Raw genomic sequence first — 27,968 nt, 5'->3', positions numbered from 1 at the left:
GATCAAAAGAGTGGGTAAGGTTTACTTGATTGATACTCCTGATCGCTGGAAGAAGAACCGGTTGTGTCACAATAATATGCTCAAACAATATTACCGCAGAGAGGAGGATAAGCCAGTACAGGTATGCCAGGTAATTGTGACTGTTGAGAAGGAAAAGGCTAGTGAGGATGAGGCAGAAGCAGGCCTAGGAAATGTTCAGATTGAACCTCCAACTATCAGATTAGTGAATGGCTAGGAAAATTAGACCATATGCTTTTGCACTTAGAAGGAAAACAACGTGAAGACCTAACCAGGCTTTTCACAACATTTAAAAGAGTTTGTAAGGATAGGCTGGGATGTACAACCTTCGCCACACATGATGTGGATATAGGGGGAACCGTTCCTTTAAAACAACATCCTTACCCCTTGAATCCGGACAAACGGGCCCAAGTAAAAGCAGAGATCCAGTACATACTGGAAAACAATTTGATTGAACCCAGTCAAAGTTGTTGGAGTTCACCAATAGTTCTAGTACCTAAACCTCATGGGTCAACCCAATTTTGTATAAACTATAGAAAAGTCATTGCGGTAACGAAGGCAGATTCCTACCCAATTCCGTGTTTAGAAGACTGGATCGACAGAATGTGCAGTGCTAGGTTTCTTACCAAGATCGACTTGTTAAAGGGATACTGGCAAGTTCCTTTGACTCCTCGAGCCAGAGAGATATAAGCTTTTGTAACACCTGACAGTCTTTATCTGTGCCAGGTGATGCCGTTCGGGCTAAAAAATGCCCCAGTCACTTTTCAAAGATTAATGAATCAGGTGGCAGCCAGTGTTCCCAACTGTGTAGTGTATCTCGATGATGTACTAATATACAGTAACACTTAGCAAGAATATGTAAACCAGCTATAAATTCTGTTTAAAAAGCTACAAGCAGTGGACTTAGTGATAAATCTGGAAAAAAGCGAATTCGGAAAAGCAAGAGTAACTTACCTTGGACACACAGTGGGGTAAGGACAGCAAACGACAAACGTACAGGGCTTACTAGAGTTCCCTATCCCTAAACGGGAAATAATGAGGTTTTTAGGGATGTGCGGTTTTTACAGGAAATTTGTACAGAATTTTAGTGCTGTGGTTGCTCCATTTACCAATTTGCTACAAAAAAAGAAAAACAAAGTAGTATGGTCAGACGAATGCCAGGCAGCTTTTGAAAAGCTAAAGGCATTCTCAGCTAATGAACCAGTGTTGGCTGCTCCAAATTTTAAAATAGTGATCGATGCTAGCGACCTGGGGGTTGGTGCAGTCCTATTGCAGGATGACGAATCAGGCATAGAGAAGCCAGTAGGGTACTTTTCAAGAAAACAAAATTGCCATCAAAAAATTATTCCACTGTAGAAAAAGAAACATTAGGACTTTTTCTGGCTCTCAAACATTTTGAAGCATATGTCTGCCAGGACTATAAAGAAATAGTAATACACACTAAAGAGTTGAATGCCTATCTACTGAGGGACTATTTTCATCAAATCCGGATGAAGACTTTGAGTGGTCTTTGACTGTTTCCAGATTAGAAGGCCTGATCCATCAGGAACGTAACCAACAAAACCTTACTTATTTATTCTTAAGAAACAGCTCATTTTAAAAACCCTACTTTTAAAACCAGTTAACTGTTGGTTTTTTGAGGAAATGTGTGTGAATGGGAGAGCTAGACTAAAATTAGAAGTTATAAGGTCTTTAGACATAAGTTTATCTTAATAGTGTTTAAGATTTAGTTTTTTAATAAATAGTTAATTTGTTGTTGTATGAAAATACCTGGTTTGGTCTGTTTCATTCTGGGGTTACAAGAGTGTTTAATTTGGCTGTTTTCCGATTGGGTGTGAAAGCTTAATAATATGCTGCGACCTGTAGAGTGACGGGACTGAATTGATAGTGCATTGCTACCGCTGCGGTCATAACATTGTCCACTACCATTCACGACTGAATGTGGTGGGACTGCAGAGTTTAGATCTGATCCGTTGGTTGTGGGATCGCTTAGCTCTGTCTATCACATGCTGTTTACGCTTTTTGGCACGCAAGTAGTCCTGGGTTGTAACTTCACCAGATTGACAGCTCATTTTGAGGTATGCCTGGTGCTGCTCCTGGCCTGCCCTCCTCATTGAACCAGTGTTGATCCCCCGGCTTGATGGTAATGGTAGAGCAGGGATGCCCAGTTTTGTGTTGCTAGGTCTGTTCGAAGTCTATCCCATTTAGCATGGTGGTAGTGTTGCACAGCATGCTGGAGGGTATCCTCAAAGTAAAGACAGGACTTTATCTCCTCGAGGACTGTGTGGTGGTCACTCCCACCAATACTTTCATGGACAGATGCATCTGCGACAGGCAGATTGGTGAGGACAAGGTCAAGTATGTTTTTCCCTCTTGGTGGTTCCCTCACCACCTGCCACAGACCCAATCTAGCAGCTATGTCCTTTAGGACTCGGCCAATAATGGTGCTACCAAGCCATTCTTGGTGATGGACATTGAAGTCCCCCATCCAGAGTATGTTCTGCACCCTTGCCACTCTCAGTGCTTCCTCCAAGTGGTGTTCAACATGGAGGAGTACTGATTTATCTGCTGGGGTGGGGGGGTGGTAGTTGGTAATCAACAGGAGATTTCCATGCCCATGTTTGACCTGATGCCATGAGACATCATGAGCTCCGCAGTCGATGTTGAGGATCCCAGGGCAACTCCCTCCCGACTGTATACCACTGTGCTGCCACCTCTGTGGGGCTGGTGATGTGTGGGGCATTATCTGTAAGATATGATTATGTCAGGTTGTTGCTTGACTAGTCTGTGGGACAGCTCTCCAATTTTGGCACAAGCCCCCAGATGTTAGTAGGGAGGACTTTACTGGGTCGATAGGGCTGGGTTTGCCATTGTTGTTTCCAGTGCCCAGGTCAATCCCAGGTGGTCTGTCTGGTTTAATTCCTTATTGACTTTTTAGCAATTTGAAACAACTGAGTGGCAGTTAACACTCAACCACATTGCTGTGGGTCTGGTGTCACATGTAGGCCTTACCAGGGAAGGACAGCAGATTTGCTTCCCTGAAGGACATTAGTGAACCAGATGGGTTTTTACGACAATGGTTTCTTGACTAGCTAATTTAATTCCAGATTTATTAATTGGATTCAAATTCCACCTTCTGCCATGGTGGGATTCAAACCCATGTCCCCAGAGCAACACCCTGGATCTTTGGGTTATTAGTCCAGTGACAACACCACTTCGCCACCGGCTCCCCTATCGAACATTCAGCAAAAAAAATCACTCTTTTAAAGCTGTTTAAACTCCTGCCGTTTCTTAGTTTCACGTAAAAGACTTTTATTAAACTCTGGTCAAAAGTTTTCTGAAAGCCTAAATAAGCAATATCGTTGGATGTTTTTATCTGTAACATACTCAAAGTTGAGGAGAGTTCCACAGGTCAGAACTTCCCATCTTAAATTCATGTTGGCCGTTTATTGTGCAGGTACTGCACCCAGCCTATCCATTATGTCCTTTTGTTTACCTATTACTGATGTGTACATTAATCACCCTGTACTTGTCTGGGCCAGTTGCTGAGCTGGAAAGGCAGCTGCACTAATCTTGTCCTGCAGAGATTTAATTTCAAAAAAACCATCAAAAATTACAAAGGGAAAGTGTTACCTTGAAACATTGGCAAAATATTAAATGGACAGAATTTTGTAGTCTGTTTCTTTACCTTGTCTGTGAAACCACTATGAATGTTTAATTTGGGTCTGGAGGTGTTTTACCACTAAATCTAGCCATCTGGTGGAAAGAGGGGGACAATCTTTGCCAGCCGAGTGTACATGAATTTTTCTACTGATGATCTGGTTAGAGGAGTATTCCTGATGGTGGCACTGTTTATATGCCCATTGTTGCTGACAGCTGTGATTACCTGGTCAGTGGACTTGAAGGAAGAGAGGAATGGGTGAAGGGATAAGCCTTACCTACTTACAATAAGGATGTGCATCATTATTCAGCTTGAACCTTGTTTTAATTCACCTTCCTAAACGTAAAGATTTTACACTATCTAAACCAGAATTCATAGCTTTAAAATCATCTGGTTCTGTCAACAATTTACCTGTGATGGCTAATCTATGTTTCAATAATAGAGTGAACTCTCTTCCTGATATTTGCATTGTTTGAGAAGTTGTTTATTGGGTATTTTAAATTGTTTTAAAGTTTATTCATCAGTGTGACTCATCCAATGATGTAATTTTCCCCAATAAATCAGGGTGTTAGAGTGCAATAACTACTTACTACAGTGCCAAGAGTCGGTGTGGTTTGGTGGTTGACTTTTTAAACATCGTCATTTTTACAGTTGAAGGCAAACTTTATCTGTTATCAGGGTGTGATACAATAGAATAATTTTAAGGAAGGTGTACTTGAACTGCAAATAGTGTTATAGGCTTCATATATTATTATAATGAAATTACAATTATTGTTATCTGGCTGCTGTTGTGTTGCTATCAGGAACCACGATATAAAACACTGCTGTTAGGGATTACATTTCAATATTTATGCTGACCACTGTGGAATATCACTTTGACATTTCACTTATCAGCACAGGTCTTTCTGGGTACATTTTCATATCTTAGTCATAATAATTATGGATTAAAATGACAAAAATACATTACATTGTGATTCAGACCTTCAACAATTGAAATAAAATATAATATTCATGAGGCTTTTAAAGTGTTTATCATTGATAAGAGATTTTTATTGTTGAATATTATAACAAAGCCAGTTTAGATATTGTTTAAAGAGGTTAGTAGTTGAGATTTAATGATGAAAATTTCTTTACATCATTCACATTTGACAAAATCTGTTCTTTTAAAAAGAACAGTTCCCTTAAAATTTGGTGTATTTTTATTAACAATAGTTTGATTTACAAAAGGATGTCACATATTGCTTTTTGAATACTTTGGTAATAAATCTTGATAATTTGTCAAGGGGGCTCCAAGCAATATTTTCAATTTTCATGTTTTTTTAAGATGGGTGTATTGCATAACTGCAACATGTTTCACTAATCTTAATCCTGGATAAACCATTTTGGAAGTCTAAATTCTGTGCCCATTCTGTTCTTCCTCATACTATTTGTACTATCCACTGTAAGAAGTGTTTAAAGGTTCAAACCAAGGGCAATCCTGTAGTAGTCATTAGGCTTGCTTTTTAGTTGAACTGTTGGGGATGTACTTGGCTCTAACAAAGGAAAAAACTTTCAGTCATTTTTGTCCATTCTTTTCTCCAGTGACTTGGCTGAGGCTGTGACTCACTTTAGAAGAATGTTTATTATGAATGTTATTCAATTTCTGATCCCTTTAGATTGAGTTCTTTTGTGATGCTGGATAAAATAGAACTGTGTGTTAGAAAAGTTTAAATTTTTTTGTGTGGATGAGAAGAGGAAGTTACAAAGTGGTATAGACAGACTAAGTGAGTGGGCAAAGCTATGATAGATAAAGTGCATTGTCAGGAAGTGTATGGGCATCCACATTGGATCTGAGAAAAACAAATCAGAATATTTTCTTAATGGTGAGAAACTAGGAGCTGTGGAGGAACTAAATTGGTAAAAGCTGGTCCACAGATGCAAAAAGTAATCAAAAAGACCAATGAGATGTTATTAACTCAGAGATGGTGGTGGCAGGGAGTCCTGCTTTGAGGTTGGAAAACCAGGAAGAATGGGTTTCCTGCAGGCCACGCCAAATTTACTGGCAGAACTTTATTAGTATATTTCATTGTTGTTGCCCAGCCGCAGCCAGCCAGCTTGAGAGGCTTTCAGTTGGGTAGGCCTTTGGCACCAGGCTGCATCTGGTAAAGGGAGAGAAGGAAGAGAGGGATTGGAAAAGGTGGAGGGTGGGAGAGAGGATATTGGAGGCTCAATTAAAGATCAGAGGCCTTGTGGAGGCGATCAGAACAGTTGGGGGGAAATTGAAGGCCTTGTGAAGGATTGCAAGAGTTGGCAAGGGGGAAATCAGAAGAGTCTGAGGGTATCTAGTTTCTGGGGGTTGGTGAAGCTGGTAAGTAAAGGTAATTGGAAAGGCACCTAATCGCTTCCCTTTAGCTCCAGGATTTCCCGAGGCCTGCCCTAGGTTAAATTTAAAATAGGGGTCAAATATGAGGCGCGCAGCCTCATTATAATATTTAAATTGCTAACCCACTCCTTGGGAAGCAAGTTGACTGTCCACCTCCATTAAAATTGGAGGTGGTGTTGGAGACGACTTGGGATCAGGATTCAGACTTCTAACATTTTAACATCCTACTTGATCCAAACCCACCTGCTTTTGAGGGGTTAAAATTTCTCCATTGTCTTTGGCCCTCTCTACAATTCCTAGCCACTGATTCCATCCTCCTCCCGGTAACTGTTTGAGGCTGAAGGAGACTGTTTTTAGCCTAGGTATTCCATTTGACCTTGAGTTCAGATTTCAACCCTGTAACATCTCCCTACTTCCATCTCAGTAATCTCAGATGCCTCTGCCCCACCTAAGCCCATCTGCCAGTGAAACCCTCATCCATGCCTTTGTTACTGCTAAACTTGGTTCTTCCAATGCTCTCCCAGCTGACCTCCTATCTTCTACCCTCCATAAACTTGAACTCATCCTAAATTTTAGCTGCCTGTATCCTAACTTGCACCGAGTCCTGTTTACCCATCATTTACCTGTGCTTGCTAACCCGCATTGGCTTCTTGTCGAGCAACACCTCAAATTTTAAATTTTTACCCTTTTGTTCAAATCCTTCTATGGCATCGCCCCTCGCTATCTTGGCAACAACGTCCAGCCCAACAATCCTCCAAGGACTCTGCATTTCTATAACTCTAGCCTCTTGCATACAATTTCGTTCATCCCACTATTGGCTGTTATGCCTTCAGCTAACTAGGCCTAAGCTCTGGAATTCCCTTCCTAAACATCTCCCCTTCTCTGCCTCTCCTCCTTTAAGATGTCCCTTAAAATATATCTCCTTGACCAAGCTTTTGATCACCTGTCGTAATATCATCTTACGTGATGTGTCAAATTTTGTCTGATAACACTCCTGTTAAGCACGTTTAGACGGTTTATTATGATAAAAGTGCTATATAAATGCAAGTTGTTGCTGGAAGCAGAAATTCAAAAGTGAGGAAGTGATGCTTCAGTTCTGCAGAGCTTTGATCAGATTCCATTGGAGTATTGTGCTCAGTTTCAGGCACCAAACCTCAGAAAAGAAATATTGGCCTTCGAAGGGGTACAGTGCAATTCACCAGAATGGTGCCAGGGCTGAAAAGCTTAACTAAAGAGGAATTGTTGCACACACTTGGCTTAGAACAAGAGTGCATTCACTCCCTCCACCATCGGCACACAGTGGCACCAGTATGTACATTTACAAGATGCACTGCAGCAACTCGCCAAGCCTCCTTTGACAGCACCCTCCAGACCCATGACCTTTACGACCTAGAAGAACAAGGGCAGCAGACTTGTGGGAACACCACCACCTGAAAGTTACCCTCCAAGTCACACACTATCCTGAATTGGAAATATATCGCCGTTCCTTCACTATTGCTGGATCAAAAACCTGGAACTCCTTTCCTAACAACACTGTGGGTGTACCTATACCACAGCAGTTCAAGAAGGTATCACCACCTTCTGAAGGGCAATTAGGATTGGGCAATAAATGCTGGCCATACCAGCGATGCTCACATCCCATGAACAATTTTTTTTTTAAATTTAAAATTTGATAGTGAAATCAGAAAACACTTTTTTTGCACTTTGTGTGATGGAAATCTGGTTCTTGCTCCCCCAGAAGACTGGATGCTGGGTCAATTAAAATTTTCAAGACTGAGACTGATAGATTTTTATTAGGTCAGGTTATGAACGGATATGAAGCAAAGGCTGGCAGTTGAAGTTGAGGTGCAGATCAGCCATGATCTAATTGAATGGCTCAAGGGGTGAATGGCCTACTCCTGTTCCTTATGTTCCTACTAGCTTACCATAACTGATTTATTGATGCTATTATAGCACTTAGGATGTGCCAAATATGAAGTCTACAGAAATATTTGTTGCTTTATGCCTTAATAATCTGATAAATATGGAACAATGAACTTCACTACAATGCTTTCTTTAGAGCAATAAATGTTATTTTGGCAGGGATGAACAATAAATTCATCCAGAAACCCTCTTGAAGGCAGCCTCCAAATTATCATGTGCATTATTCCGCTTCTTTTGGCATATCGTAACAGAAGTAATATAATTTCACAAACACACATGGTTAGCTGCTAAGGGCATAACTGGGATAATTTCCCAATTAAATAAAGAGTAATCAGATTTAGACAGATGCAGTAGAGTCATTATGTACATCGTTGTGTTATCAATTTTTAGCCAGCAGAGAACAATGAACACCTGTAAACCAGATGTCAGTGTCATAACACTTCAGTATTTTCTTTTACACATTCAGCCTAATTGAGAGTGGTTCCTATGAAAGAATTATTAATTGTTGTAGACTACAGATGTTTTCATTGCTCAACAAAAGCATATGTATACATTTACTGGAGTTAGGAAACCATTGTAGAAATAAAGGCAAAGCAATGAATCATTATTTAAATTAGATAAAGCAAAGTGTTTATCCACTAAATAGTGTCAATTGTGTACAACGCACTTCAGTTTGCAACCTTTATGCGACGATGAGTAATTGCTTTTAAATTGATGTATGATTATAGTTAATAGAATTTGATGAATACATGCTCTGATTAGCTGGTATTAGTATAAAAAGCCTTTTCAGCATTTGATACTGAGCGCATACAACTCCTCAAAGTTCTTATTATTTTGACTATTGTGTGCTTTAACTACAGGATTACTGGAGTAAATAGAAAGGTATTGATCATAAGATTTTGGAAGAGTACTGCAGCTTCTTTAAACAAGGGTTAACAATGTTCTGAAGTGGCTGTAAAGAGTACATTCAGCAAAGAATGTTGATAACTGCTGTACCTCAATTACACACTTGGAAAGTCTCACTGACATAAAGTCTATGGGTGCCGTGCATAGTTCTCCATTTTCTTCTCTCCTATTGCATAATTTTGGAGATTCCTGGCATGGAAATGTTCATTCTCTGACCGGCGTCAATTATGACTTATGACCCATACTGCCATATTCCGGAAGAATAGGCAGAAAGGAAAAGGAGGTGGGGTAGCTTTGTTATTAAAGGAGGGGATCAGTGCAGTTGTGAGTAATGATATAGGTGTAATAGTTTGTGATGGAGAATCAGTTTGAGTGGAAATAAGGAATAGCAAGGGAAAGAAATCACAGGTGGGAATGGTCTATAGGCCCCCGCAGAGTAGCCTCTCTGTAGGACAAGATATTAATCAGGAAATAATGGAGGCGTGTAAGAAGGGCACTGCAATTATCATGTGTGATTTTAATCTGCATATAGACGGGACAAATCAAATTGGCAAGGGTAGCATGGAAGATGAATTTGTAGAGTGCTGTAGGGATTGTTACTTAGAGCAATACATTGCAGAACCTATCAGGGAACAGGCTATTTTAGATTTGGTATTGTGTAAAGAGGTAGGATTAATAAGAGATCTCATAGTTAAGGATCCTTTAGGGGGAAGCGATCATAACATGGCAGAATTTCAAATTCAGTTTGAGGGTGAGCAACTCTGAGGGTGAGGTCTCAAACCAGTGTTTTCAACTGAAACAAGGGCAATTACAGAGGGATGAAGAAAGAGTTGTCTAAAGCAGGCTGAGAAAATAGACTACAGGGGAAATAAGTAGATGAGCAGTTGCAGACTTTTAAGCAGATATTTCATAACACTCAGCAAACATTTATTCCAGTCAGAAGGAAGAACTCGAAGAGAACGACGAACCACCCGTGGATGACAAAGGAAGTTAAGGAGAGTATCAAATTAAAAACAAAGGTGTACAATACGGCGAAAACGAGTGGTAGGCCAGAGGATTGGGAATTTTTTAGAAACCAGCAGAGGTTGACTAAAAAACTAAAAGAGGGAGAAAATTGATTATGAGAGTAAATTGGCAAGAAATATAAAAACAAACAGTAAGAGCTTCTATGGGTGTATTAAAAGGAAGAGAGTAGCTAAAGTAAGTGTGGGGCCCTTAGAGGATGAGACTGGGGCATTAATAACAGGGGACAGGGAAATGGCAGATAATTTAAATCAATATTTTGCATCGGTCTTCACGGTGGAGGACACTATAAACATTCCAACAATAATAGATGAACAAGGTGTTAATGGGAGAGAGGAACTTGTAACAATATCATGAGGGAAAAGGTGCTGGACAAACTGATGGGACTAAAGGCAGACAAATTGCCAGGACCTGATGGCCTGCATCCAAGGGTCTTAAAAGATGTGGCTGCAGAGATAGTGGAGGCATTGATCGTAATATACCAAAACTCACTGGATTCCGGTAGGATACCAGCGGATTGGAAAACCGCTAATGTGACACCCCTATTCAAGAAAGGAGGGAGACAGAAAGCAGGAAACTACAGACCAGTTAGCTTAACATCAGTCATTGGGAAAATGCTAGAGTATTATTAAGGAAGAAATAGCAGGGCATTTAGAAAAACATAACGCAATCAAACAGAGTCAACATGGTTTTATGAAAGGGAAATCATGTTTGACAAATTTGTCAGAGTTCTTTGAGGATATAACAAGTGGGGTGGATAAAGGGGAACGGGTAGATGTAGTGTTTTTGGATTTTCAGAAGGCATTTGATAAGGTGCCACATAAAAGGTTATTGCACAAAATAAGAGCTCAGGGTATTGGGGGTAATGTGTTGGCATGGATTGAGGCTAACACACAGAAGGCAGAGAGTCGGAATCAATGGATCTTTTTCAGGTTGGAAAGCCGTAACTAGTGGGGTGCCACAAGGATCGGTCCTCGGGCCTCAACTATTTACTATCTATATTAATGACAGAGGAAGGGACGGAGTGTAGTGTATCCAAATTTGCTGATGATACAAAAATAGATGGGAAGGCATATTGTGATGAGGACACAAAGAATCTGCAAAGGGATATAGATAGGTTAAGTGAGTGGGCAAAAACTTGGCAGGTGGTGTTCAATGTGGGAAAGTGTGAGGTAATCCACTTTGGTAGGAAGAATAACAAGGCAGATTATTATTTAGATGGAGAAAGACTACAAAATACTGCAGTACAGAGGGATCTGGGTGGTGTTGTGCATGAAACACAAAAGGTTAGCATGCAGGTGCAGCAAGTAATTAGGAAGGCAAATGGAATTTTGGCCTTTATTGCTAGGGGTTAGAGTTTAAAAATAGGGAAGTCTTGTTGAAACTGTACAGGGTGTTGGTGAGGCCTCGAGTACTGTGTACAGTTTTGGTCCCCGTATTTAAAGACTGATATACTAGCATTGGAGGCAGTTCAGAAAAGGTTCACTAGACTGATTCCTGGGATGGAGGGTTTGTCTTATCAAGAACGGCTAAACAGGTTAGGCCTTTATTCATTGGAGTTTAGAAGAATGAGAGGTGATCTTATAGAAACATATAAGATTTTAAGGGGGTTTGACAGGGTAGATGTTGAGAAGATGTTTCCACTAGTGGGGGAATCTCGAACTAGGGGACATAGTTACAGAATGAGGGAGCACACATTTAAAACTGAGATGCGAAGGAATTTCTTCTCTCAGAGGGTGGTGAATCTCTAGAATTCTCGACCTCAGAGAGTTGTGGAGGCTAGGTCACTAAATGTATTTAAGGAGGAGGTAGATAGATTTTTCAAACCTTGGAGAGCAGGCCCGAAAGAGGAGTTGAGGCCTGGGACAGATCAGCCATGATCTTATTGAATGGCGGGGCAGGCTTGAGGGGCTGAAAGGCCTACTCCTGCTCCTATTTCTTATGTTCTTATACGTCTTAAAGAGATTTCACTGATCCCTGTACCGCTGTCATGGTTCTTCTCTCTTTTATCAGCCTCATGTTTGTTTTGCTCCATTCTCAGTACTCCAATTGTACTTTTGCAACCTTTTACAATGTTTTTGGAGGCACTATCTGTGCATGTTTTTTTTTCCCGCTGGATCACAGTGAGCTCAGTGGCCCTTGGGGGTTGGTTTGGTCCTCAGTGACGCTGTTTCCAGTGATATGCTCCAAGGTGCAGGTGATGAGAAGACAGTCTGGCCACAGAGCAAAAAAAAACACAAACAGCACAACCGAAGAAAGAGAAAACAACATAAAGGTAGAGGATCAAAATAGTTAATGGAAGTCAGAAAGATGAAATAAGAGAACAAAGTCAAAAAATTTAAAACCATTATTGGGAAGAAAAATAATGGAGGGAGAGAAGAGAATTGAGAAATACAGAAAATAAGTGCCAAAAATCAGGAAGTAGGAAACAAAGTGTCAGGGGGAGGGGATATTGTTAAAGAAAGTAAGAGTAGTAAGTATTAGACTGTGAAAACAAAAACATATTGCTGCTTTCATATTGGTGCAAGTTGTTGTCAAGTGTACATTGACATGAAAGTACAACTCTCAAGTAAGGTCCCAATCTGACTGAAGTACACTAAAGACAAGCATTTAGAGGCGCACTCCACATGCCTATTTCCCACCACTTGAACTTGGCACCAGTTAGTTCCACGTTCTGACTACATTCTAAATGTCTCTCTTTTTTTGTCATTAGTTACATGTATTATTACTATTATCATTGATTAAGGCTCCTGGGACCTTTTAAATCAAGGCTGGAGTAGGATGCCAAGAGATTTTTGATAAGGGCCTTTGTAGAGATCAGAAACTGCTTGCAAACAATGCCACGCGTGATCTATTAATGTCTATCCTGAGAAATATATTTATTTTATTTTCAAATAGTGATCAGTAGCTTGTCTGAATATCTGATTTCTGACTGTGTTAGCCAGATCCTTGTTTTACTGGCCAATAGTGAGATTGTTTGGTGTGCAGAATTCAACCTGAGGGAAAGTTGAAGAATGCATTGTGTTGCATTAATCTTTAAAAGTGGAAATTTGAGCCAGAAAACAAAATCTATAAATTAAGGTCAGTTGTCATGTATGAGCAAAACGTATTTGTGGCTGCAGCTCAAGAACATTTGTGTCATATTTAGAAAAACTCTATTAATGGACAGAAGTACAAAAATGCTACTAAAATTGGGCCTGTGTGATGATGGTCCAAATAAAAATTAAATTCATACATGCCAAAAAGCAACTGGCATATCTAGTACATAATGTATTTTTTTTCTATTTATTTTCCTACAGAAGATATGTGTATATATCTTTTCTTTACGTATAAATTATCCATTCTTAAGTTGTACCATTTTTGGCATCTTAGTGTGATTGATATTTGTTGTTTTTAAGTAATTAGATGATTAGTGGGGCCTAGGACACAACCCTGTTTCACTCCATTGAAAATTGTCGAAAGTGGAGCCATCAAACTATAGTGCGGTGCATGTTGTCATGAAAGGAGCAGATGAGACTGAGGAGTTTCAGTCGACGGCCAATTTTTCCCAAAATCTTGTAGAGCTCTGCTCTGCTGGTGATGTCAAATGCCTTAATGAGATCTACGAAAGTAAGGTAAAGGGATATACTCTGTTCCCTACACTTCTGGCGTATGGAGAGGATCATATCCACAGTAGATCTGCCAGCACAAAAACTGCACTGTGCCTCCGGGTACGCTCAGTAAAGGCCTACTACCCGAGCCGAACGCAACGGGACCCGACGACGTGTCAGGTTCGGGTCGGGTCGCACTTCCGGGTCCGGCATTCGGGCTCGGGTTGGGTTGGGTTGGATCGGACATGCTCTACCACCACCTCAGTTAAGTGACTCTAATGTTACTTTACTTTTTAGACTTTAAAGGTGGTTTTGTTACAGTTATTTTAAGCTTGTGCAGGTAAGGAACAAAGTGAAAAACGGAAGGTAGGCGAACTGATGGTCGGGTCGGGCGTGGGAAAAAATGGAAGGACTCGGGCCGGCTTGGGTGGGGCTCGGATGAAGTTCTGTTGGGCTCGGGTCAGGTCTCGTTTGCAGACCCAAGCAGGCCTTTAACACTCAGTCTGCAAGTAAATGGAGTCCTTTAAATCATCTCAGATTGAAAAGGCCTTGCCAGTGACACTAAGGAGCGAGATGCCCCTGTAGTTGCAATCTCCTCTGTCCAAAGTGTTTTTGTGTAGTACTGATTTTGGTGTCATGCATCTCCTGTGGAACAGAGCCTAATTTCCATCAGTGAAGGAGAAAGTCATAAAGGTTTGGCAATAGATGGGACTTTCCATGCTTGAGCAGTTCAGCTGGAATTCCATCCTTGCTGGGTGTCCTTCTGTTCACTAGGCAGTCTATGACCTTCTCGAGCTCCAGTGATCGGGGTTCTTCATCTAACTCATCTATGTCAGGAAGTTGTGGGAGCGCGTCAAGTGCAGACTGGGAAATGTCCATCTCACAGGACTACAGCTCACAGTAGTGTTCAGCCCAGCGGGATATGAGAAGAGCAACTTCGGTGATGGCAGGGCCAAGCGCCCTCTTGATCCCTTCATAGATAGCTTGTAGATTTCCTTTGTCGCATGTAGTTTGGTTTTCTTGACGTAAGTTGATCCAATGTTTACGCAGTATCTCCCTGTCCTTTGCACTGCTGCCTTGGCTGCTTTGAGGTCGTGTAGTATTTTAGCTGTTGGGGTTATGTTGTGCATCATGTAGGCTTTGTTTTTTGCATCAATAACATATTATCTCAGCTGAGTAGGTCTCAAACCAGTTCTAGTTGCAGGTTCCGCCTTTACCTATAAATGCTTTTGATTTATAGGTGATTGAGTTTAGTGACTTCCAAGCTTCATCGATGCCAGCATCGGTGCTTCCTCTTAAGACTTTGGTGCGTAGCAAGCGTTCTAGCGACAGTGTGAAGTGCTGGTATTTGACATCATTGCTTATACAGGGAATGTTGATGCATGGCGGGATGTCATGTTTGGAGCTATGGAACATTCGGGGGTGCACCTTCACTCTGCTGCTGATAAGAGAGTGGTTGGTGTCGCAAACTGGCCTGTGGTAGGTTCAGATGTGAAGAACACTGGGAAGATTGTGCCTCCTCCTAATGACTAGGTCTAGTTCGTGCCAATGTTCAGACCTTATGGTGATGTCTGCCCTGGAAGAAGTTGTTGGTGATGCAGAGTTCATTCAGGGCACAAAGCTCACGAAGGCATTGTCCGTTATCATTGATCTTGCCCACCCCATGGCGACCGTGGCACGTTGGCCGTGAATCACCATCTGCTCCAACACATGTGTTGAAGTCACCCAGCCTCATGCCATTTGGGATGTTCCTCAGAACATCACCTAGGGAGTCACAGAAATGGCCTTTATCTGAGTTGCTGGCGTTCAGAGTTGATGCGTAGACGCATATGATGTTGACTGTGCCTCCATCAGACGATGATCACTGGGAGATGAGGTTGCTACTGGTGGCTCAATTGATTGTGTCAGTTAGTTGCTCACTGCGAAGCCTACATCATGCACACGGCGATCTTCAGCACTCTTTCCTTGCCAGTAGAAGGTGTAATTAGCCTCTTGTATAGATCCTGTGTTGGCTGATCTGGTTTCGTATAGAGTGGCAATGTTGTAACAAACATAAGTGTGATCTTGTCCTCCAGGCGTGCAAAGGGAGCAGCTCCAGGTCACCACTTACTGCCTCCAGGTTGCCACGTCCATTCCCCAAACCCTCCAGCTACTATGCCCTCAGGTGGTCAATCTGAGATGACTGTAGGTCACTTAGGAATGATCTTGACCAGATGTTCCTGCTTGGTTCATCGGGACTTTTCCTGTCAATACATACCTTCTGTCTTCTTTCTTGAGCACAGCCGTGAGGTCTAGTTACATCTTCTTCTCCATGCTCCTGACCTTCACCTTCCCTGCAGATATGGAAGGAGCCCACTTGCACATGAGGTCAGACGGCAAGCTCTACAATCTATCAAGGCTGAAAGCGAAAACAAAAACACATCGCATCCTGATCAGAGAACTCCTCGACGCTGATGCTGCTGCGCTAGTCGCTCACACAGAAACTCAGCCTTCAAAGACTTATGGACTGTCTCTCCCATGCCTATAACTTGTTCTCCTTGACTAGAACAAAGAACAGTACAGGAACAGGCCATTCGGCCCTCCAAGCCTGCGCCGATCTTGATGCCTGCCTAAACTAAAACCTGCTGCACTTCCGGGGACCCCTATTCCCATCCTATTCATGTATTTGTCAAGATGCCTCTTAAATGTCGCTATCGTACCTGCTTCCACCACCTGCCCCGGCAGCAAGTTCGATCAAGAAAACTGTGGTCATGGGACAAGATGATGCATTTCTACCCCGATCACACTAAATAACACCCCACTGGAAGTGGTTAGAAAATTCTACTACCTTGGGTCCACAGTGATAGACAATCTGCCCCTTGATGCAGAGCTCGATACACACATAGGGAAATCAGCTACCACCTTTGGTCGACTCTCAAAATGCCCATAGTGTAACACCAAGCTGACCCTTAGGACCAAGCTGATGATTTATCAGGCCTGTGTTCTCAGCACCTTGCTGTATGGCTGTGAAACTTGTGTGACTTACAGCCACCAAAAGAAGCAGCTCAATAATTTCCATCTTCGCTGTGTGCGATGCATTATGGGTATATCCTGGCAGGTCAAAATCACAAATATGGCAGTCCTCTCAAAGGCAGAGCTCCCAAGTGTGTTTGCACTAATCAAACAAAGGAGGCTTTGGTAGATCAGACACATACGCAAGATGGAAGACGGTTGCATATCCAAGGATCTTATGTATGGTGAGGTAGCTGGGGCCAGATGACCAGTGGATCACCCAAAGCTATACTTCAAGGATGCTTGCAAGTGTGATATGGAGGCCCTAAATGTCAACTATCGCACTTGGAAGTCACTAGCTGGTGAAAGAGAGAAATGGCGACTCATCCTGTGGACTAGTATGCACTACCACGATGACCTGTGGCTACAGCAGCTTGGCAACAGGCACCAACACTGAAAACAACAACTCAGGGCGTCACTTGGCAGCTTCATGTGCAGCACTTGTGACAGAACCTGCCTCTCAAGGATTGGCCTTCACAGCCATCAGCAAAGGTGCACCACCTAAATGGATTGTTTGGCTTTGTAGGTGGAAGGATGCCAACCAATTGATTAGTTCATTAACTTAGCTAGTCCTGCCTTTACTTCATTCCTCCCTAATCAGCTCAAGTTCAGCTGCATATACTGTAAAAATAAAAGTGAAGTACTGTGGGCGCTGAAAATGTGAAATGAAAACACAAAATGCCAGATAACATTCAGCAGGTCTGGCAGCATCTGTGGAGAGAGAAACAGAGTTAACGTTTCAGGTTGATGATCTTGCATAAGAACTGGAAGATGTTTTTAAGCAAATAGAAGTCTGTAATAGGGTGGAGGGCAGGAGTGATTAAATGATAATGATTGTATAAGGCAAAAGGAAGTATTAATGGAGTAAGTAAAGAAACAAAAGTGAGTCCAGAGAGGATGTAAATGGTTACAGCAGAATAGAAGTGAGGGAGAGAAGCATGGAAAATCTGGCAAGCAGGAAAAGGCTCCCATGCCCTGGGGATGTGAGAGATAGGCGGATAGACACTGGGGTATAAACCAACCTACTGGCTATAATATCAATAGGGGATCCCCACCCCAAGCACCAGCCACACAACCTCCACTTCCAGTGGTTCTGGTGCAATCATCCTTTTTTGCTAGTATCCACTGTCTAAGACAACAGGAGCAGTGGTTAAGATCTAAAGTTGTTAACCTTAGTGTTCAGGCCTGAAGGCTGTAAAGTGCCTAATAGGAAGTTGAAGGAAGTCAAACAGATGCTTTGAGTTTCAAAAGAAAAGTTGCAAATGCTAGAATTGTGTAAAAGACAATCAACATTTGAAAGTGATTCACGTTTCAGTTGTGATCCTGCAGTTAAGACTCTTCATTCCTCTTGAAGAATCCAGTAAAATGAAACTGGGGAACTTCAAGTTTAACCTGTGTGTAGCTGAACCATGCAAACCAGGAGCCCCCAGGTTGTACTACCACCCCAGTCAAAGATTAAATGTAGCCTCCTGCATTGCAACAGGAGACGGTGCTCCATGTCCTGAACTTGCCAGTGAGATTCATGGCTTTTAGTGTATTGTTTTGTCAACTGGCACATCCATAGTAACTGCAAAAACAGTTATTACAGCAACCTTTTGGGAAGGTATTTTTGGGGGGCAAGCAGAGAAATTGTTGAAATTCTTTGTTGTGCCTAATCTGCACTTACTCTTAAAGAATCCACGGAAGCTGATTGGTGAAAGCTACATCAATATTTTATTCACACACTACATCATCAAGTACAAGCTCTCACTACTTGCACAGAATACAACCCGCCAAGGCACGAGGTGATCAGTCTCGGACTTGCAGCTGCTCTTCTGTTCTCTGAGCCCTTGGCTCAGGGGTGTCTTCTTGAGTGTTCTTCCCCGAGGTTCTCGTGCCTTCCCTAGTTCAGTCAGGGGTTAAATCTTGTTTCCAAGACTCTCCCCTCTTACTTACTCATAGGGGTCTGGTATAATGACCTAATGATAATTCCTTATTTGGCTCAGTGAGAACCTGGTTCATTTCTTTACAGTTTCCCATTGTCTACTGTGAGTCTAATCGTATCTCGTGTCCATAGTGACACCTTTATCTGGTACATGCAAGGACACTGAGCCTGCTAGCATCTTTGCTGTTCCCCTTTCTACCCAACCCCCCCCATGTTTCGACACACTGTGTAATTAAGTGTAACTAGCCCTTTGTTTCAACTAAGTTCTTATTGTTTTTACTGTATGTGTATTTACTGGGTCTACACCTTTAAGAAAAGCCAACAAAGCATGCATGTATGACACTGATGGATATGAAAAGTGGAATCCCATTGAAGAGCTTCTTCATTCACCTAGCAGGATTAGGCAATTCCTGGCTCACCCACTACCTTTGTCTGACGCTGCTGAGAGTTTTCAAATATTATACTTTGGTGCATTTCCTTTACGGAGATGCTGGCAGAGCCCTACATTATTCTATCTTCATACAACTTCATACAAAACAATTTAACAAATTACAAAAGTTATTAGTTTCTTGTAGAGCAAAGACCCAGGGCATAATTGTGACTAGACAATGAACAGCCAAATTGATGTATAAGTGCATTGTAAATTGCTACCATCTTAGAGGGAGAAGCTCAGGATGCAAATTGGGAGTCATTCCACCTATTCTACAACTGCTTCCTAGGTTTCTGTCAATCCATTTCCAGTTGATAGCATATTCATGGTTGCCACATTGAGTAATCCTCACACATGTACTAAAAAATAATTGCTAGGTTTAATTGCAGCACACAAGATCTTCGCTCGATCAATTCTGACAGTGGATATTATAATTTTTACACAGGGAGCTCTCATCTCCAACCTTTATATGCTCCTAGGATGTAAAGGATGCTGAATGTAGAACAAAGAACAATTGCCTTGCAACAGTATTTTCATTCGTTGAATGCTATGCATCCTCCATACCATGTTGAACCCACCTGACCGTACAAGATTAGATTAGATTAGATTAGAGATACAGCACTGAAACAGGCCCTTCGGCCCACCGAGTCTGTGCCGAACATCAACCACCCATTTATACTAATCCTACACTAATCCCATATTCCTACCAAACATCCCCACCTGTCCCTATATTTCCCTACCACCTACCTATACTAGTGACAATTTATAATGGCCAATTTTACCTATCAACCTGCAAGTCTTTTGGCTTGTGGGAGGAAACCGGAGCACCCGGAGAAAACCCACGCAGACACAGGGAGAACTTGCAAACTCCACACAGGCAGTACCCGGAATCGAACCCAGGTCCCTGGAGCTGTGAGGCTGCGGTGCTAACCACTGCGCCACTGTGCAAGGATATAGGCTGCAACTTTACCTGCTGAAATCTGACATTGTCCGAGGCGGCTGAGCCGAAAAATGGCGGGCGATGACGTCGGGTCAGGTCCCCGTCGTCATTACGCCAATCCCCATCTTTCGCAGGTTGGATCGTAGGCAAGATCGAGGCGCCGCTCACCATCTGATTTACATTAATTAGGGGTCAATTGCAGGACTTAAAAATCCAATTGACATCCATTTTATGTCGGCCGTCACGTTTTATTTCTGGCCAACGGTTCTAGGGGGAGTCGGGAACCCGGCAGCTGTAAAAGAGCGGCAACCAGTGTGTCTGTGAAGGAGTTGGAGGGACTGGATTTTTCATTTATTTCTGATAGATTTCTGCGTTAACTGTAAGGTCAGGGCTGATATTGCTGGCTCTCCAGGGTTCACCTGAGTGAGTTAAAGTTCTGGTAGGGCCATAGCATCAGTGACTTCTTCTGTGTAGGGGAGAGGGGTTGTAAGTGCCTATCCTTGCAGTAGGCAGCAAATAGTTGTCCTCATTTCATCTTTGAGACACTGCAGCCATGGAAATTGTCCACTCTGGAGGCAACTCCTCTAGTGAGGAAGAGAACGTCACAAGGAGGGACAGGAGGACAAGTGGCCAGGGAAATCAATGACATGCTGGCCAACTGCAGCCTGGTAATGGGGGAGGGGCAGAAGGTCACAGAGTGCGCCAGGAGCAACCACCTGTGAGGAGACGCGTCTAACCAGTAGGCAGGGTCTACCGGCAGTGGTTGAGCTTCCTGCAGATGTCGAAGCACCAGTGCCGTAGAAGACTGTGCCTGTCCCGAGAGACTGTCACATCACTGTGTGAGATGCTGGCAGCGGAGGTCGCATCCAACTGCGTTGCTGGCCATCCAGTACCATTCGCACTAAAGGTCACAGTCGCTCTGAACTTCTACGCATCAAGCTCCTTCCAGCCTTCCACAGAAGACATATGTGGAATCTCACAGTCATCAGCGCGAGGTGGTAACTGATGCCATATTCAGGCGTGCCAACCAGTCAGGCCAAGAGAGCCAGAGACTTCAACACCATCGCTGGGTTCTCCATGGTCCAAGGCAAGATTGACTGTATACATATGGCCATTAGAGCACCTGCAGGTCTGTCAGGGGCCTTCATTAATCGAAAGGGGTTTCACTCACTGTGCAACCTGCCTGTGACCACCGTAAGAGTATTTGCAGGTGTGTGCTCATTATCCAGGAAGCAGTCACCGCGCATTCCTTCTCCAGAACTCCCAGGTGCCAGCACCATGAGGAAGAGGGACGCAGCCACCTGAACATCAGGGCGAAGGAATTGGAAGTTTGCAGGAGTTGAACCCAAGGGAGGCTCAGGAGGCTGTAATACTCAGGCGTTTCTCCTGTTCGGAGGCTCATCATTCAGCGACTGACGTCAATCTGAATTCAGGCATTCACATCAGCTGGAAGCGCTAAAGCACTCACCTGCAGATGCTAATCTCAGCTGCGACGGTCCACCTTTCCCTCAAACACAACATGGTCCAAATGTGGCACCTCCCCCAAGTCTCCATCTCGTGCAGAACAACAAGACCACCTAAAACATCATCGTTGACTGGAGACAGATAAAAAAGGCAATTGAAAAATTTAATAAGTTTTCTGTGACGTCAAACAACAAACAAATAATTCTAAATTGCACCAGTGACCCTAGGTGCAGTTAATGTGATTTTTTGAAATGTTTGTGAGTGCCACACGTGTCGATGACCCCTCGCCGCCAGCCACGGCAGAGGCAGGTGGCTGCTCAGGATGATCCGTGGCTTGGGATGACCTTGACTGGCAGCCTCTGACTGCCCAAGGCCGTGAGGGCCTAGGTATGCTGAGGTGACCCTGAGCTGTCTCAGGATCACCCTCTGTCACCCTGGGATTCTGAGGTGCTAATGTCACTGGCAGAGGGGACAAGGATCCGCTCGCTGGACACATCAGGAGCGCCTTGACAGGAGCCACCAGATGCATACTGCTGTTGCTCCTGTGCCCTCGCGAAGCTCAATTGGGCCTCCCTGTTGATCTCAAAAGGATGAGCAGTTGCTGGATGTTGCAGGAGTTTCGTCGACAGCTTGCTGAGTCACAGCTCCATAGAGCTCACTTTCTCTGTGAGGTTTTGCAGGGCCTGCAGGATCAAGGCCTTCACTGCAGCCACCAATTTGTCAATGCAGGAAGCCAGTGCACAGATGACAGGGGGTGTGCAGTACTCATGGCCTGGATGGAGATCTCCAAAGTCCAAGCCAGAGCACACATCGTCTCTGGTAACTCCGCCAGATCTCCACGCACCTCACGCCGCACCGACAGCATCTCCTGCCGTATGGATGTCCTCAGAGGCACATCATCAGCATGGGGCTCAGCGCTGGCCTGGCCTGGCCTGGCCTCCCACAGTGCTCCGAGTGTCACAGGCTGCAGCCGATACTGCCTCTGGCAGCTGGTCCAGCACTTGTGGGGTGCTGACACCAGGTTGTGACCACGAATGCAAGGATGCTAACAGCCCAACCTTGTTTTTGGTGCAGGGAAAGGATATGTTGCTGCACCCTCTAAGGATCCTCCTCCTTTTCAGAGGTGGATGGATGTGCCTCAGAGACGTTGCCTGGCTGCTGCTGTGTTTCACCTGCAGGGTAAAACAGAATGATCAGGTGTGAGTGACAGTCCTGACTTGGACATGTCATAAACTGCAGTGTGGCCACATGTGTATGACTTTGAACTCGCAAGCAACCTTCATTGCTTGAGCCAGCCTCCTCCCCTCCGCCCCCCCCCCCCCCCCCCCGCCCCCATTCCTCCCCGCCCACACTCTGGGGAACTCACCCTCTTGGCCAGGTGCTCCGGCCTCACCATCGGCTACTGAGCGTCCTCTGTCCTCCCCAGCAAACAACAATGCCTCCTCCTCCAAACTCGAGAATTGTGAAATAAAAACAGAAAGGGCTGGAAATACACAGCAGGTCAGACAGCATTTGTGGAGACAGAAACAGAGTTAATGTTTCAGGGAACGTTTCTCTTTCCACAGATGCTGCCTGCCCTGCTGAGTATTTCCAACACTTTCTGTTTTTATTTCAGATTTCCAGCATCTGCAGTATTTTGCTTTTATTCAAGAAAATTGTGGTATTGGCAACACTGCCCGTGACTTCTCTCGGGCATTCTGTGCCCTCTTCTCCTGTGAAAACACATGGCAATCAGTTCAGTTCCTTGACTTGAAGGAGCACCCGCTCAACCCCTGTGCTGCGTGCTGCATCTGGAACCACTGCCATTGAAGTGTACGGTTGGCACACTTCTGGACCATTGTTCCTCTCAGATGTGTCCAGCATATGGCCCAAGACAGGGCTGCAGTCATTCACTCCACATGGATGGCTTCGACTTTGCAGCATCAACACCTGGTAACCCTCCCGTATAAGTACAAAACAACGATGACTGCGACATGCCCTGGCAGAGTACAGAAGATCATTGACACGTTTGCAGCATTCGAGCCATGTCCTCCTCACAACTCCACGACTGCTGACCTCCTCCGCAACCTCCAACCATGCTTTCTTGGTTACGGGGGAGACCTCCCCCTTCTGTCTGCTGGGAAGTGGACCTCCCACCTTGCCTCAGATTCCTGGAGGAGGACATGTAGGGAGTCTTCTGAGAACCTTGGGGCCATGCAGTTGCCTCTCTCTGCCATTGCCGCAGGCGGGTTCTGGTCCTCCAAGGTCTCTGGTAGATTTATCAAATGGGTTGCCCCTTTAATTGCAATGACACTCCTTTCCCCCTCAGCCAGGTATATCCTTGTGCTCAGCTCTAGCTGCTCCCACCGTTTTCCTTGATGTAAGTAGCCCTCTCGGAGCCACTGAAGGTGCTAAAAACTCTTTTAAATAGCTTTCAGCACCTTCTTCCCGTTCTAGTCCCACCCCCGCCGATGCGCACCTTCCCACCCGCATGCGCCCTTTTCCGCCAGTACTCTGCCGCTGGGACACTAATTGGACCCTTAGCGCTCAATTGGGGTGGCAGCGGAGTGCTGAGTGGGAGCGTCTTCGGCACCCGCTTCCACTTTGCGGACCGCGGACCCGCCGGTACAGGTAAAATTCCAGCCATTTGAAGAGGTGGGTGTTAATGTTAATTGTTTAGTTACACTTTAGCTTTTGATCAAACAGGTGGTTGCAGTAATGATGTTGGGTCCTTAAGGACGTTGGGAAAGGGATCCATGTGGCATTGCCTACCTGTGTAATAAAGGCATTTTCATGTGTGTGCTTAATTTTGTGGGATCACCATGTGATGTCTGCCTAGGCTGTGCTCTTCTACTTGTGGAGGATGTATAATATTCCAGAAATTAGGGAAACCTGTCCAGATTTTATATCTGTTTTCATCAATGAGCTGTCTGTGTGCTTATCTTCAAATTATCCCAAATGTTTTTGATTCTTCATTTTGAATTATGAATTCAATCAGTATTTGAAAATTCTGATTAGCCATACTGCTTTCAAAGCCCTGACTGTTTGACATCATCAAGAGAATCTTTATAAGTTACCAACATGTAACCAGTGTAAACCAGATCCCATCTTCAGCATATCAGCAGCAGCAATTGAAAATTCTCAGCTGATCATGTTGTTCCGTAATTGTCCTATTTGTTTACGATGTTGTTAAGTCACTTGCAAAGGGTGGTGCTGTTTTAAATTTCTGGAGAATGATTTCCTACATGGGCTATATTTAAATCATAAAGAAGATATGACTGAGTTAGAGTATTGTAACTGTTAAAATTATTCTAAATTTTCAACTGTTTTTTAATCATTTGTAGGTTGGATCTTGAACCGTTTTTCAAAAGACATTGGCCACCTGGATGACTTGCTGCCCTATACTAGCATGGACTTTTTACAGGTAATTCAGTCATCAGAGCTTATGAATTGTACATTGTGTGATCATTTTATGGGCCACTGAGTACTCTTTGCTGCTGAAGTACTGTGATCACAAAACAATTATTTTCAAGCAATAACTCTTCTAACAAAGTTAAACTCTGGTTTAATAAAAGTGTCTGCACATCAGAGGAGGGTGTGGTTGTAATTTTATTATCCACCAAAGCAACAGTGAAAATCTAATGCCAGGAATAATTGCTATAGAGGAGTGGCCTCAGTGCTCTTGCTGTCATGTTAATGTCCACAGTATCTGCATACTTTGTAGCTTGTTGTTAATTTGCCTCCAGTAATTTGGAGCACATCCAGGTAGTTTTACGAAATGTGACCGCAGTAGCGCAACAATCAGCTGTCACGAAGGACGATGAAGAGGAGCCAAATCATGAGTGCATGACCACAAAAGAGCAAACGTTTACTGACTATATGGAGAGTGGTGTGATAGCTTTAGAAGGGGGAAAAGGATGGTGTTTGGTAATTAAATGAGCAGTTAATACTGTAAGATGAGGTAAGACCAATTTAATTCTCATAATACTCGATAAATCAGTGAGTCCTTTTTTATCCAGGACCTGAGCTGTTCCTTAATGACAGGCTATAGTTTTAATTGCTTTTTTAAGCAATTATTCAGTGTACCAGAATGCTGAGGAAATCATTTCCAAACCTCCAGTAATGCTGGTGGTAATTTCCCAATACAATCTCTAGTCATGATAAGGCTAAAACTTGCTAAATACCATAGGTCTGACAAAATTGTACAACACCACAGGTATTTTTTTTATTCATTCATGGGATGTGGGCGACGCTGGCCAGGCCAGCATTTATTGCCCATCCCTAATTGCCCTTCAGAAGGTGGTGGTGAGCTGCCTTCTTGAACCGCTGCAGTCCATTTGGGGTAGGTACACACACAATGCTGTTAGGAAGGGAGTTCCAGGATTTTGACCCAGCGACAGAGAAGGAACGGCGATACAGTTCCAAGTTAGGATGGTGTGTGACTTGGAGGGGAACTTGCAGGTGGTGATCTTCCCATGTATTTGCTGCCCTTGTCCTTCTAGTTGGTAGAGGTCGTGGGTTTGGTGCATTGCTGTAGTGCATCTTGTAGATGGTACACACTGCTGCCACTGTGCGTCGGTGGTGGAAGGAGTGAATGTTTGTAGATGGGGTGCCAATCAAGTGGGCTGCTTTGTTCTGGATGGAGTCGAGCTTCTTGAGTGTTGTTGGAGCTGCACCCATCCAGGCAAGTGGAGAGTATTCCATCACACTCCTGACTTGTGCCTTGGAGATGGTGGACCGGCTTTGGGGAGTCAGGAGGTGAGTTACTCGCCTCAGGATTCCTAGCCTCTGACCTGCTCTTGTAGCCACGGTATTTATATGGCTACTCCAGTTCAGTTTCTGGTCAATGGTAGCCCCTAGGATGTTGATAGTGGGGGATTCAGCTATCGTAATGCTGTTGAATGTCAAGGGGAGATGGTTAGATTCTCTCTTGTTGGAGATGGTCATTGCCTGGCACTAGTGTGGCGCAAATTTTACTTGCCACTTATCAGCCCAAGCCTGGATATTATCCAGGTCTTGCTGCATTTTTACACGGACTGCTTCAATATCTGAGGAGTCGCGAATGGTGCTGAACATTGTGCAATCATCAGCGAACATCCCCACTTCTGACCTTATGATTGAAGGAAGGTCATTGATGAAGCAGCTGAAGATGGTTGGGCCTAGGACACTACCCTGAGGAACTGCTACAGTGATGTCCTGGAGCTCAGATGATTGACCTCCAACAACCACAACCATCTTCCTTGGCACTAGATATGACTCCAGCCAGTGGAGGGTTTTCTCCCTGATTCCCATTGACCTCGGTTTTGCTAGGGCTCCTCGATGCCATACTCGGTCAAATGCTGCCTTGATGTCAAGGGCTGTCACTGTCACCTCACCTCTTGAGTTCAGCTCTTTTGTCCATGTTTGAACCAAGGCTGTAATGAGGTCAGGAGCTGAGTGGCCCTGGCGGAACCCAAACTGAGTGTCACTGAGCAGGTTATTGTTAAGCAAGTGCCGCTTGATGGCACTGTTGTTGACACCTTCCATCACTTTACTGATGATTGAGAATAGGCTGATGGGGCAGTAATTGACCGGGTTGGACTTGTCCTGCTTTTTGTATACAGGACATACCTGGGCAATTTTCCACATTGCAGGGTAGATGCCAGTGTTGTAGCTGTACTGGAACAGCTTGGCTAGGGGCGCGACAAGTTCTGGAGCACAGGTCTTCAGTACTATTGCTGGAATATTGTCAGTGCCTATAGCTTTTGCAGTATCCAGTGCCTTCAGTTGTTTCTTGATATCACGCAGAGTGTGATGCTGGGGACTTCAGGAGGGGGCGGAGACAGATCATCAACTCGGCACTTCTGGCTGAAAATTGTTGCAAATGCTTCAGCCTTATCTTTCGCACTGATGTGCTGGGCTCCCCCCCATCATTGAGGATGGGGATATTTGTGGAGCCACCTCCTCTAGTTAGTTGTTTAATTTCCACCACCATTCACGGCTGGATGTGGCAGGACTGCAGAGCTTATATCTGATCCGTTGGTTATGGGATTGCTTAGCTCTGTCTATCGCACGCTGCTTACGAAGTTTGGCACGCAGATAGTCCTGTGTTGTCGCTTCACCAGGTTGACACCTCATTTTGAGGTATGCCTGGTGCTGTTCCTGGCATGCCCTCCTGCACTTTTCATTGAACCAGGGTTGGTCTCCTGGCTTGATGGTAATGGTAGAGTGGGGGATATGCCGGGACATGAGGTTACAGATTGTTGTTGCGTATAATTCTGCTGCTGCCGATGGCCCACAGCGCCTCATGGATGCCCAGTTTTGCATTGCTAGATCTGTTCGAAATCTATCCCATTTAGCATTGTGATAGTGCCACACAACACGACGGATGGTATGCTCAATGTGAAGGCGTGACTTCATCTCCACAAGGACTGTGCGGTGGTCACTCCTACCAATACTGTCATGGACAGAAGCATCTGCAGCCGGCAGATTGGTGAGGACGAGGTCAAGTATGTTTTTCCCTCCTGTTGGTTCCCCAACCACCTGCCGCAGACCCAGTCTAGCAGCTATGTCCTTTAGGTCTCGGCCAGCTCGGTCAGTAGTAGTGCTACCGAGCCACTCTTGGTGATGGACATTGAAGTCCCCCACCCAGAGTACATTTTGTGCCCTTGCTTCTACAAGTGGTCTTCAACATGGTGGAGTACTGAGTCATCAGCTG

At 44.0% G+C, this 27,968-nt stretch overlaps 1 protein-coding gene across 5 annotated transcripts in view; it reads left to right on the top strand.

The window, feature by feature from the left end:
• The window catches only part of abcc4 (ATP binding cassette subfamily C member 4 (PEL blood group)), a 566,891-nt gene that overhangs the window by 319,292 nt on the left and 219,631 nt on the right, over nucleotides 1–27,968 (top strand). For all 5 annotated transcript variants that reach the window (XM_068034379.1, XM_068034378.1, XM_068034377.1 and 2 more), the window contains exon 20: nucleotides 24,616–24,695. In XM_068034379.1, the coding sequence (XP_067890480.1) occupies nucleotides 24,616–24,695 (80 nt within the window). The remainder of the gene's footprint in view (nucleotides 1–24,615; nucleotides 24,696–27,968) is intronic.

Source organism: Heterodontus francisci, chromosome 6 (genome assembly GCF_036365525.1).
Source record: "Heterodontus francisci isolate sHetFra1 chromosome 6, sHetFra1.hap1, whole genome shotgun sequence".
NCBI classification, from domain to species: Eukaryota; Metazoa; Chordata; class Chondrichthyes; order Heterodontiformes; family Heterodontidae; genus Heterodontus; species Heterodontus francisci.
The sequence above is the reverse complement of the archived record's forward strand: the minus strand, read 5'-3'. Positions and strand labels throughout refer to the sequence as shown.